Source organism: Carcharodon carcharias, chromosome 28, assembly GCF_017639515.1.
Source record: "Carcharodon carcharias isolate sCarCar2 chromosome 28, sCarCar2.pri, whole genome shotgun sequence".
NCBI classification, from domain to species: Eukaryota; Metazoa; Chordata; class Chondrichthyes; order Lamniformes; family Lamnidae; genus Carcharodon; species Carcharodon carcharias.
In genome coordinates, this window is record NC_054494.1 from 25,834,547 (window position 1) to 25,848,182 (window position 13,636).

Here is a 13,636-nt window from a genome sequence, read left to right on the forward strand (position 1 = left end):
AATATAGGAATCAAGGCCCAAATTTGAGCCGGTCCAGATGGAATCAGGCTGATTAGCAGGCTGGCTGTGAGGAACACATGAAGAGAGCTCGTTGAGGACCAGCTGCTCTTCACAATCATTCTTGCTGAATTTCAGTTGCCATTTACGTGTCCAAAGCGCAGCATTTGTTTTATGGGGGATTGAACCCATGACCTTCAGCGTGTAAAACAGACGTGATAACCACAACACCAAGGAGCCGGCGCAATCAGGCTGATTAACAACCCTAACTCTTAGTAATAACTAATGAGGGGAGGGGAAAAAAAATCATAAACCATTTGTCCCACTAATCCATATCACAACACATTAGTGCTGCATGACTTTTTTTTAACACAGCATAATTAATTCATTAAATGAGGGATTGAAGAGGAGAGATGAGGATAATTGTCTTTCAGCTATGATTTGTTCACAATCTGCTCAAGGATGGTGGAAAGAGATGCAACCGTAACTCTAAAAAAGGGAATTGGACCGTATACTTGAAAAGGAAAAAAATATGCAGGGCTATGGGGAGAGAGCAAGGGAGCGGGATTAATTGGGACAGCTCTTAATGAGCTGGCACAGGCACAATGGGCAGAAGGACCTCCACCTGCACTGCATGATTCTATTCTTAAAACACGCAGTGAGCAAGCTGAGAAAAAAAAAGACATGTACTTTCCACAATGCCTGTGTATTTATTTTTTTTTAAAGAAAGAAACACTGTTAAAAGGGTGTGAGGCAAATCAATATTTCCAATCAGGCAGCTGCGTGGCCCTCCCGAGGGCATATGATTGACGGGCCTGGGGTCCTCGTTCCTTTTCCAAACCCTGCGCCGAGGAGCCAGTCGAGATGGTGAGTGCCGAGCTGGCGAATCGGTTGAAGATCGTTGCCGTCCCTGGCCATCCGCCCCCAGCTGGGGGCCGGATGGCTGGCCGAGAGTGTCCTGAGTGCGTTGGCCGCTGTATTGTTTTTGCACCTCGACTCTTTCATTGACCAAACGGGGCAAAAAACCCCGAAAGGTGCCTCCTGCGCTCGGCCGCGGGCCTGGTTAACCCGAGCGGCACCTTTCGTTGCTCGGGTCTGGACTGGTAGTTGTCCAATTCAGAGGTTAGCTTTTAAATATTAAATGGCCAGGGATACGATCTGGTCTGTCGGATGGTTTGTGCGTCTGGTAGTTCATCTCCAAGTCAGCAGGGAAAATGGGGACACTCGGTATAACTTGTTATGGTGGAGCTGTTACTATGTGAGCTGGTAAACATGCACCCCATCCCCCCCCCCCCCTCCTCCTCTTAGAATGGGATTGAACCATTAATTATAAAAGCAAAATACTTGTGGATGCTGGAAACCTGAAATAAAAGCAGGTAATGCTGGTAAAGCGCAGGTCTGGCAGCATCTGTGGAGGGAGAAACAGTTAACGTTTCCAGTCCTTATGACTTCAGCTCTGAAGAAGTCATGTGGACTCGAAGCGTTTAGCATTTTCTGCTTCTCTCTTCCACCCATGCTGCCAGACCTGAATTTTACCAGCATTTTTTCCGTTTATGTTTCAGTTATTAAGTGACAACTCTTAACTTCCAAGTTGATGTAAAGTGATTGGAGGACGCAGATGTATGTAGCAGTGTCAATTTTATAGGCTATTACTTACAGTAAAGTTGTGACATGGAGTTCCAATCTAGAAAGGAGCACTTATTTAAATTTGCTTTCCAGCATGAAAACAAAATCTGCAATCTTTATGGATCTGACGACAATGCCATCCTTAAAGAATGCCTGGGGTATGGTAATGTTAAGGGTTGGGGGAGATGACTGATAGCCTAGTTAAAATAAGGCTGAACAGACTTTTAAATGAGGGGGGTGACTTGCCAAGTGAAGGTGATTTAGGGAAGGGTTTACAGAGAACGGGGCCAACGTGGCTGAAGTTTCTGTCACTGAGACATGGAACGGAGAAGGTTGTGGAAATAAACAAGAAGCAGACCATAGATGGTGGAATAATGGGCGAATTAGAGGACTCGGTTGGCTGGAACTTAAGTGGGGACATCGAAGAAATTGAACTTTGAGGTGCTAAAAGCATGGTCAAGGGCTTCATCAGTGAGGCTAAGGTAGGAATGGAGCTGGACAATACACGGAGAGATGACCTTTGTGATGGTTATCAAGTGGGGTTTGATCCTAAGCTAAGCAGCAATCAGTGCATTATACTCTTGGGTTCAGACTGATCTAGCATCTTAGAAGAGAGATTTAGGTAGGAGAAAATTCAAACCAGGAGTTATAGTATGGTTACGTATCTGTTCAATTGGAAAATGTTCTGCTCGTCTTGATATCCAAAGGCCCATCAGAATTGAATTAGAGGTTTCTGATTGAAGGGAATCATGAAAGGCAAATGATTTGTCTTTGTTGTCCCAACATTTGATTTGTGCAATCCTGAAGTTAAAAAAAATTGCATTTGGATAGTGCCTTGCATAATCTGGAGATATCCCAAAGCACTTTACAACAGTGACTACCCTTCAATTTGTTGTAATGCAGGAGAACTAACAGTCATTTTGCACTCATTAAGTTCCCATGAGCAACAATGAAATACAAGCCAGGTAATCTGTTTTTAGTAAGTTTGGTTGAGGGATAGAGAACTCCCTTGCTCTTCAAAACAGTGCCATAGGAACTTCTATGTACGCCTGAAGAGGGAGGCAGGGCCTTGGTTTTAACTCTGCATCTGAAAGATGGTGCCTCCGACAGTGCAGCACTCCCTTGGTACTGCAGCGGAGTGTCAAGATTCAACTGTGTCCTCAAGTCTCTGGAGTGCAGCTTGAACCCTTGATCTTATGATTGAGGCAAGAATGGTATCTACTGAGCCAGGTCTGATGTATGACCTTACTAGCAGTGAATGATACTCTGGCTTATTGTTCAGAGTACGCTCATTATCTAAATTTTTGCTGTTTCTACCTGTAGAATGACACTGTGACCATCAGAACAAGAAAGTTCATGACAAACCGCTTGCTCCAACGCAAGCAAATGGTGAGTAGAAATATTTTGCTATTCTGTCTATATGCTTTATTTCTATCAGAATATATTTTCAAAAACTCATCTGATATCAGTTTTTCTCACATTTGCACCATTGTTGCTGCTGCTTGTCTAGATGTCATTTATTCCTCCAACACTTTAAGTCTGTGGCCTTACATTTTCTTCTGCTTCGTTGTGCACCTGTTCAAACTGAGTCTCCTCAACTGCCCTTTTTTTTTTACTTTTTCTTTACCAAGGTCTCGTGTGGAATTCTTTTCCTTTCCTCGTTCTTTCCTCTTTTATTCCCCCTACAGCCTTCAGTATTTGAAGAAGAAAGACTTGGTGTTACCTCATCAATACTTCCTACTTTACCTTGTTTCCTACTCTTGTCTTGGTCTTGCCCTTTCACTTAAGTTTCTACATTTCTACATTTAAAATAAAATGACTGCAAAGCTTATAAATGAGAAGGGAAATTGCATTTGTGGGAAGCTCAGGATAATTCTAATCCTTCTGTACACTGGTAAATAGTTCAGCTTTGCTAGCCTGCAGAGTCTTCAATGTTCAGTCCTCTTGAGATAGTTAGCAAGCATCTTCTAAACTCCTTAAGTAATATACCTGCTTACAGGTTTTCATCAGTGTTGGTGAACTGCTGCAGTGGTCAGCCCTGTACATGCAGATTTGATAATTTATTTTAATTTAATGTGTAAGCAGTGTAGATGGGAACATAAAATTGCAAAGAGTTCCTGATAGGTTAAGTGAATGACCAAAGCTTTGGCAAATGGATTTCTTTGTAGGCAAATGTGAGCACATCCACTTTGACCTAAAAGGGATAGATGGTTCTAAGTAATGATGCACTGGAAACACTAGCCCCAAAGAGATTTGAGGATCCAGGTACACATTATTAAAATGTCATGAACAGATATGCAAAATATCAAAAGGCTAATGGAATACTGTCCTTTATATCTGCAGACCTAGAATACAAGTGAGTAGAAGTCATGCTTCAACTATACAGAGCCTTGGTTAGACCACACTGAGAGCACTGAGAGCATTATTGGTCACCATACTGTAGGAAGGATACATTGGCCTTGTAGGAAGTGCAGTGTGGATTTACCAGAGTTTTACTGGGACTCCAAGGGTTATATTATGAGAGATTACGCAAACTAGCATTGTATTCCCCAGAGTTTAGATGGTTAAAGGCTGGTTTGATTGAAGATTTCAAGATGTTAAGGGGAATGGATCAGGTAGATGACAATATCTGCTGAATGGGGGGAGTCTTGGACCAAAGGGCATAGTCTAAAAATTAGCTTTTGAGAGTGAAATGACATGACACAAATCACTGAATGTATTTATTATATTTCTTCTGGTATTTTCTCTGATTTTTTGACAATCCCACTCCTGAAGCCTGCACAAGATGTCACACATCGCATGTTTCGTAAGATGTGACAACAGTCTGGATTTATATTGCCTTATAGCTTCCTTGTGTTGAGTTAATCCCTGGTGCTGCATCAAATATGGGGGCTCACTGAGGATTGAGAGAGAGGCTTGTGCTTTCTGACATTGGCAATGCCTTTTGGTACAGCATCATGTGGCCCTTGGCCTTTTGTAAGAATCTTAATTTTATTTTCTTGAAATTTACGGAATGAATTTCAATATCTTACTCGAAAATCTTCACCTTTTAACTTAGGTTGTCGATGTCCTCCACCCTGGCAAAGCCACAGTTCCCAAGACAGAAATTAGGGAGAAGTTGGCAAAAATGTACAAAACAACGCCAGATGTTGTGTTTGTATTTGGCTTCAGGACGCAATTTGGTGGTGGCAAAACAACAGGATTTGCCATGGTCTATGATTCCTTGGATTACGCCAAGAAGAATGAGCCCAAACACAGGCTGGCAAGGGTAAGAATGCAAATTGTCTTGCCTCAGTGGTGTTTATGGGTGCTTGGCTCCATATTTACAGATTTATGCCCATTGTGTTTTTAGCATGGCCTATTGGAGAGAAAGAAGGTTTCCAGGAAACAGCGAAAGGAACGCAAGAACAGAATGAAGAAAGTTCGGGGCACAGCTAAAGCAAACGTTGGTGCCGGCAAAAAGGTATGAAAGCTGTCGTCAAAGAAAATGTATTAGTACTTTGTATTCTGTTTCATAATTACCTTTTTCTTTCAGCTTTGCATTTGAGAGCTTCACTTTTCAGTTTTGTCTTTTTTTGTTCATGTTTGCTATCTCTTTTTCTTCTGGACAGTAGAAGGTAATTGATATTGATTTAGGTGCTTTAGTCTTCAGTTTACTAATAAGCTTGGCTTTCCTGACAATACCACTGAATCGCAGTTATAAATACATGTGTTTATAGTCGATTGTTGTAGCTTGGCATTTGGTGAAAATGCCATTTCTCACACTCCTATTCACCCCTAACATTGCATGTTTTAAAATGAGTTTGTCAAAACCCCGCAATGTAATAATTTCACACTAGAGGCGCTGCTTCCTAATGTGACTTAGCACAGGGGTGTCTGAAGTGTTACCTGTCAGCCTCTATGAACCAGCCTGTGAAGCTCGTGTTGATTCCACCCAGCAAAGTCAGCTTCACCTTTGAGTTTTGGACTAGAAGGACTGGTAAATACTGTTCATGAGCTTTACTAGTCTTTTGAGTCCAGCAACTTAAGAATTGAAGTTTCCAGGCTTTGTGGGTGGACAGCACTCATGTACAGAGGGGTTTTTTAAAAAATTTTCTCCACCCCCACTCCTGTTTTTTCTGTAGGGGCTCACATTGTTAAATGCACCCCCCCCCCCCCTCTCAGTCACTGGTTTTGATACCTAATTTTGGCTCAGGTTCCTAAGAGGTTGGGCACCCTTGATTTGGAGTCTTGTTCTAGTTTTTTTTCCAGCCAAACAAGAATTCACCAGCAAGCTACATGTTTTAAGTGCTTGTTGTAATCTTGTGCCAAAAAGTAGCTAGTGAGTAATTTGTGAGTTTGGTGTACAATCCTCCAGTGTGTTTTGCTGATTGCCAATAGCTAAAGTTTTCAGAGTTCATTGTCTGATTTATTACTTTACCTCAATCAGTCAATAACTTTTTTTTGCCTTTCTTGTTGTTCTTGTGGATTATGTCCTTCAGAAATGAAGCGTCAATGGCAGGTACTGGATTCCAAGCATGAATGTGCTGATATAAACTGCATGCCATTCAAATTTGCACCATATTGCTTAATGTTCACCTGCTTAATGCTCTGCATGTTTGCAATGTTTCACATAAATCTGGTGCGGCTTTGTGATCAAATCAGGGTATTCCAAATTCTTTGTTGCGCTGCATCAATTTTATCATGCCTGTGGACGAGACACTGAATATGATTGAAAAGTGAAATACTGTGGATGTTGGTAATCTGAAATAAATCTGTTCAACTCTAAGGGGGAAATACTGATAGGCTGCTTTAGACATTACTGACATGAGTCAGTGTTTTGGCTTAATAACGATTATGTTGGAAGAAAGCAATGGGAATCCTGCTTTTTGGAATATTGAAAGTGAATCTGTGCATAGGTGCCCTTGTTGTCTAAAAACACCCCCTCTGAATTAAGGCAAATCAATATTTCTTTGATTCGAAGACCTTCACTTGCACCTGTAAAGTTATGTTACTTTCTCTGTTACTTCAGATAAAGCAAACTTTATAAATATCTGGAAATTTGAGTATTATCCTCAGACTGATGGGAGAAACTACTGGTGTGATCTTATAGTTGAAGGTGGATATAAAATTGGTAGCAAAATTGATAGCTTGCTACGTGCTAGGTTTATATGTTGACTCAGTTTTTTAAATTAATTCTAAAAGTGGACCATGCTCCATCTGCTGGTCATTCTAATAGTTCAATTAAACTTTGCAAGTTAAAAAGGTGAGCCCCTTTGGGCTACTTACTGAACCTTAATTAACATAAGAACTAGGAGCAGGAGTAGGCAATTCAGCCCCTCCAGCCTGCCCCGCCATTCAATACGATCATGGCTGATCTCATTTCGGCCTCAACTCCAATTTCCTGCCCCCTCCCCATAACCTTTCAACCCATTCCTAATTAAAAATCTGCCTATCTCCTGCTTAAATTTATTCAGAATCCTGGCATCCACTGCACTCTAAGGCAGTGAATTGGCCTTAAACTGCATACAGCATTTCAGAGATTTACATAATAGTGGCTTTCAACTGTAAAAGTAAACATCAGGCAAAAAAAATCATTAACTTATAATCCAATGTGAAGGGAAAAATGAGTGTGGTGTAAAGGGGTTCGAAAAAGAGGCTCAGTATCCATTATCAAGCTAATCTGTGTTAACCGGTCACCTCAACATGTCTATCAGGTACGCAAAAGGAGAGAGGCAGCTGCCCTGAGTAATGATTAAATGTTGGACTAATGGTGAAATTAGGCTTGATACATGGCTTCAGTTTATCATAACCTATAGTGAAATTTGGACAAGTTTAGGAGCAACATTTTGAGATTTATATAAAGGGCATGGTTTATCTGCAGTGCATGTTGAATCGATGCTTGGTGTGAAATCAAATCCAAGGCTTTAAATCCTGTGCTTTCTTGTTCCCTTGGGCGTTGTGATTTTTTTTCATTGGCTAGTATTTAGAAGTCAGCAATATCTCAGTAGTATTTCTAAGCTTGATTTAAATGAAATATAGAGAATCAATCTCCTGTGGGGTGCAGCAGCTTTTATTCCTTACTTGAAATGTAGTATTATCTTGATCGTGGAGGATGCCTTATCTGTAACTACATTTTGCAACTTATGCTTGCACAGACAACATGTTTCAGCAGCATGTCTTAAAATTGATTCAAATCAAAGTTGTTTGATGCTGTAAAATTTTCAGTGCCCAGATTTGTCCAGTATATTATTTCAAAGGCTAATTTTAGACCCTAAAACCATAAGACATAGGAGCAGAAGTAGGCCATTCAGCCTATCGAGTCTGCTCTGCCATTCAATGAGATCATGACTGATCTGAGCATCCTCAACTCCTCAATTTTAAACAGAACTCCTTCACATTGTTTGGAATGTGGCGTAATACATGGCAGCACCTTGTGAAGTTTGTAATTCAGATTGATTTCTGTGCCGTCTCCACTGCCATTCCTTCCCCCTTGAGGTTAATTTGTTTTTTTGTATGGAGATAATTGATGATTTTGAAATTGTTCGGGAGAGGATTGCATCGTAACCTGACATTTTTGTAATGGTTGCTACCCAAAATGAGTGTGAAATGAAAGCTAGAATGCTGTGCACACACTGGAAATGAAGATGTGGCATATGCAGTCCTGTTCAAAATTGTTGGAGGTATTTTAAATTCTTAAAAAAAGAGATGTTTGATTGTTGGAAGCACTCGGTGGCTTCCAAGTGCTGTTTTGATAAGTAGCTGGGAGGCACACAAGCTTTCTGGACACTATCTCCTCTGACTTCCTCTCAACTCCTTTCTCTAAAAAGCACAATCACCTTTTAGTCTGGCATATCACCTCCCCTCAGCAATATGAAAATATTCTTGGATTATGAATAGATGTTCCAGTGTTTTGCTTCCAAATGATTAAAGAAAAGTTGAAGTAATGTCTTGTAGATGGGCTAATTTTGCTTTATTTTGTTTACCACAGTAACATGGGAATGACACTGAAAGTTCTTTAAAATGTGAGTAGTTGACAATTTACTTATCCTTTATTTTAGATGGAAAAAGCTCTGCTTATGAAAAATTATTTCTCTAATCGAAGTGTAGCTGCCTGTTACCTTGTAACTATCTTTTTAAATGTTCATTTAAAATTTAGAAAGTTATTCAGATTGTTTCTAAGAATGCAGCCCTTGACTTAACAGAAATGTCATTGCTGATGTAAAGATGCAGACTTTTAACTTTTTTTTCCCTTTTTGTTTGCTAACAGGCTAAGCTATCCAAGGATCAACATCAATAATTATTTGTATATGCCCCCAAATAAATTCTATTAAAAAATGAAATGCTGTCACTTTTTTTCTATGCATGCTGAGTGTCCATGCTAGGATTTGAGCTGTTGAGGGTGTACAGAATGCATTCTGACTTGCAACTTTAAATCTTTCATTTGACATTATTTCAGAGATAGTGCAAATCAATGGTGTATCAATATATGACGTGCAACTCACTTAGTGGTAGGGGGAAGATTCATTATGAAGCTGTATTAATAATGGGCAGAAATTAAACTACCAGTACAGCTCCCTTGCAGCCAATGGACTAGGTGGTTTCATCCCATTGGTTTTGGCTGAGTTTTAAGGCAAACCCAAGAGTTTGCTCACAATCTATTGTACCAAAAATGTTCACTGCTTTATAAATTCGCGGCCTGAAAAAGGCAGTCAATTAGAGCCTCACAAGATTCATAATTTTCCCCTATTTAAAACCAACTTATCCCTGTATCCCCCAATAGCTGGTATCTCATCTTGTCCTTCATGCCATGATTCACTGCCAGCTATTTTTTTTCTTAAGCAAACAATTATATGCAACTTTGATGCAGTACTTGCCTATCCACTCTTCGAGTAATTCCTGCAATTGTTTCTCTTCCTGTCCCAGTTACCACTGGAAACCCCGTGGGACAATTGATGACATATTAATATTACCTACATGCTGTTCCTTGGCATCATGCAGAAATGCACCAGATTCTATGCATATGTTTATGGATTTTATCCAATTAAGTATGGTGAAGTCTTAAGTTATGGTCTTCAATCCCCACAGCAGCTGATTCCATCCTCCTTTCCTGCCACTGACTCAGATTTGAATAGTTCGGTTTGCAACCTGAATATTGTGTTTGGAGAGGAACAGCCTACTTGCACATCTATCCCTGTACTGCCCCAGCCCACATGCTATTGATATCCTCATCCATGCTTTTGCTAACTACAGACTGTATTGTTCCAGCCCTCCGGCCATTTCATAAACTTCAGCTCATCCAAAATTCTGCTCATCTGAACTTGCAGCAAGTTCCTTCACTCTGGCGTTCATTGTTCCTTCATGCTATATCTTGATTTTAAAATTTGCAGCTGTGTTCCATTCCCTCCATGGCCTTTCTCAGAGCATCACAATCTCAGTGCAGAAGAGGCCCTTTGGCCCATTAGGTCTGCACCGATATGTGAGAAACACCTGACCTACCTACCTAATCCCACTTACCAGCACTTGGCCCATAGCCTTGAATGTTATGACGTGCCAAGCGCACATCCAGGTACTTTTTTAAAGGATGTGAGGCAACCCGCTTCCACCACCCTCATAGGCAGCGCATTCCAGACCGTCACCACCCTCTGGGTAAAAATTTTTTCTCACTCCACCCGCGCTCCCCCCCCCCCACAAACCTCCTGCCCCTCACCTTGAACTTATGTCCCCTCGTGACTGACTAAGGCAACTAAGGGGATCAGCTGCTCCCTATCCACCCTGTCCATGCCCCTCATAATCTTGTGCACCTTGATCAGGTCGCCCCTCAGTCTTCTCAGCTCCAACGAAAACAACCCAAGTCGATCCAACCTCTCTTCGTTACTTAAATGTTTCATTCCAGGCAACATCCTGGTGAATCTCTTCTGCACCCCCTCCAGCGCAATCACATCCTTCCTATAATGTGACCAGAACTGCACGCAGTACTCCAGCTGTGGCCTCACCAAGGTTCTATGCAACTCCAACATGACCTCCCTACTTTTGTAATCTATGCCTCGATTGATAAAGGCAAGTGTCCTGTATGTCTTTTTCACCACCCTACTAACATGCCCCTCCGCCTTCAGAGATCTGTGGACACATGCCAAGATCCCTTTATTCCTAAGAACTTACTAATGTCATGCCGCTCATTGAATACTCCCTTGTCAAATTACTCCTTCCAAAGTTCCACCCCTCACTTTTTAGAGTTAAATTCCATCTGCCCATTTGACCATCCCATCTATATCTTCCTGTAGCCCAAGACAACCACCTGGCCAATCTTAGTGTCATCCACACTATTAATCCTACCCCTCACATAATCATCTACGTCGTTTATATAAATGATGAATAATAGGGACCGAACACAGATCCCTGTGGTACGCCACTGGACATTGACTTCCAGTTACTAAAGCAGCCTTCTGCCGTCACCCTCTGTCTCCTACAACCAAGCCAATTTTGAATCTACCTTATCAAATTACCCTGTATCCCATGTGCATTTGCCTTCCTTATAAGTCTCCCATGTTGGACCTTGTCAAAGGATTTGCTGAAATCTATATAAACTGCATCAACTGCACTCCCCTCATCTACACATCTGGTCACCTCAAAAAATTGAATCAAATTTGTTAGGTATAGCCTCCCCCTGACAAAGCCATGCTGACTATCTCTGATCAAACCTTGCCTCTCCAAGTTCAGATAGATTCTCTCCTTCAGAATTTTCTCAATAGTTTCCCTACCACTGACGTGAGACTCACTGGTCTGTAGTTCCCTGATTTATCTCTACAACCCTTCTTAAATAGCGGAACCACATTAGCTGTTCTCCAGTCCTCTGGCACCTCCCCTATGGCCAGAGAGGAATTTAAAAATTTGGGTCAGAGCCCCTGCAATCTCCTCCCTTGCCTCCTTCAGCAGTCTGGGACACAAATCATCCAAGAGTAGAAGAGGCTGAGTTACATACCAAGTGAAAAATGCTTAAAATATAAAGACACTTCCATCACTGGAAAATGATTAAATCACCTCTGCCAACAGTTGGATGGGTGGAATAACCTCTTAGACTTTTAGAGGGATCTTGTCCACAGGAAATATGAAATATGCCTCAAATGTGCAATTAAATGTATAATGAGCTCCCTGTCTTTGGCCTTTGCCTTTTGCAGACTGAATTCTACTAATGGATAAAGTAAATTCACTTCCAGAATATCCTACTAATTTTATTACATGTTTGTGCCTGGGCATGATATTTCCATGGTTTGATGACTTAGGTGTCATCTTGCTCCTCAGGAATTCATTTCTTTGCTAACCCTTACTTAATCATAGTTGATAGTACTTATTCTTGCAGCAAATGTTGTCCAATCGTGGATTTGCACCTAATGTTGGACTGTGTTTTGAGTTTTGCAAGCACAGGCTGGTTGGGTGTGGTCTGTACACTGCCCGTTGTGAATGGCGGAAGGGAGATGCTGTTTGATATTACTGCTGTTTCATGCTGCTGCTATGTAGTAGCAACATGAGTGGCATTTGCCACTAACGGAATGTTGCCATCAAGCCAAAAAGACATTCTGCTCACTTTCAGTACTGCTTACAAGTGAGGTTTAGCTAAGCAAGTATATATTTTATACAAGCTGTCCTTTCCATGCAATCCTTTCCTTTTCATAGTGTTAGCCATTGGCCTGATCACATCGACAACTTATTTACATAGTGTCTTTAACGTAATAAGATGTCCCAATGTGCTTTACAGATGCATTATAAAGCAAAAATTTGACGATCCTCCTGAAGTGATATTAGAGGAGATTGCCAAAAATGTGTTCAAAAGTGGATTTTAAGGAGTGTTTTAAAGGAGGAGAGAAATGGAGAGGCTTGAATTCCAGAGCTGGGTTGCGGTGCTGGAGGAGATTACGGAAAGGCAAGGCATAAAGGGATATGAAAACAAGGATGAGAATTTTGTTATGATGTGACGGGTGGTATTTGCCAGGCTGACCAAATCCCAAAAGGGAAACTTGGCCACGCTATCACAATGATTTCTGCAATTTATACTTATTACGAGAAGGTATGTGCACTGAAGTCAGAAGTAATGAGTCCACTACCACTTTGAGATTTTAAAGATTAAATTAAAACATTTATTAACAAAGGAAAAGAAAACAAACATACGAGATTTCTGTTACACGGTTACATTTGGTTTTATAACAGTGGTTTAATAACAAGAGACTCCCAACTACATACCCTTTTCAGGCAACAGTCCAAAATAGATTATTAATCTATAAAACTTACGCAAGATTACCACAAGCACCCACTGTTGTTGTAAGGGAGGTATTTCATCGCTTCTTTCTCCCTCTCACTTGACAGAGAAATTCCAAAGGCTTTTAAAACAACCTTTGGTACTGGAACAGCAAACTTGTCCAGAGTGGCTAGAGCCTTTTTTCCACAAATCTGTTTCGTACAGTCAAGATCTCACATGGCCGCACCACATAACGCTTTTCGTCCTTCTTTAAATATATTTCCTCCTATTTGATCTGTGAATCCCATTGTTTCCACCTTTACTTTTTCCAGCATATAAAAATCTTTCATGTTGTCCTTATGGCCGGCACTTTTGGGAAAAATAAACATAATAACTTTTGCCTTATTTATCTTGCCAGTTGGAAACATTTTACCATGTCCCTTTGAAAAGCCAGCAACCTCTCCATTTATCTAAAAATGCAAATTCCATTTTACTTAGCTCACCGATTAGCATATCAAATACCTGTTTTTTACACTTAACCCCCTTAATGATTCAAACCTTGCAGTCTAGCAGTCTGCAGCTTACTCAAACTATTTACATATACAGAAACATAGACACACATAACCATAGGCCTGCTTTAAAGTGTCCAACAATAATATTGAGAAAAATATGATTGTTCCTTTACAGTTTCAAAACCAAGATGTCACCTCACTGAGAGCCAGTGTAGGGAGTGAGCACAGGGGTGATTGGAGGTGTGGGTGGTTGGCTGGTAGAATGTGGGACATCACCCAGGAGTGTGTT

At 40.9% G+C, this 13,636-nt stretch overlaps 1 protein-coding gene across 9 annotated transcripts in view; it reads left to right on the forward strand.

Moving 5' to 3' along the window:
* Positions 1 to 776: 776 nt before the first annotated feature.
* The window catches only part of rps24 (ribosomal protein S24), a 79,455-nt gene continuing 66,595 nt past the window's right edge, over positions 777 to 13,636 (forward strand). For 6 of the 9 annotated variants that reach the window (XR_005941618.1, XR_005941616.1, XR_005941617.1 and 3 more), the window contains exons 1-6: positions 777 to 864; positions 2,947 to 3,012; positions 4,682 to 4,891; positions 4,976 to 5,086; positions 6,105 to 6,124; positions 8,594 to 8,627. Coding sequence is in view for 3 of the 9 variants with exons in the window: in XM_041176262.1 (XP_041032196.1) it covers positions 862 to 864; positions 2,947 to 3,012; positions 4,682 to 4,891; positions 4,976 to 5,086; positions 6,105 to 6,110 (396 nt within the window). In the remaining 6 variants the exon portion in view is untranslated. Of the gene's footprint in view, positions 865 to 2,946; positions 3,013 to 4,681; positions 4,892 to 4,975; positions 5,087 to 6,104; positions 6,125 to 8,593; positions 8,628 to 8,872; positions 8,946 to 13,636 lie in introns of those variants that run through there. The other 3 variants (XM_041176261.1, XM_041176263.1, XR_005941621.1) reach the window with 3 other exon arrangements.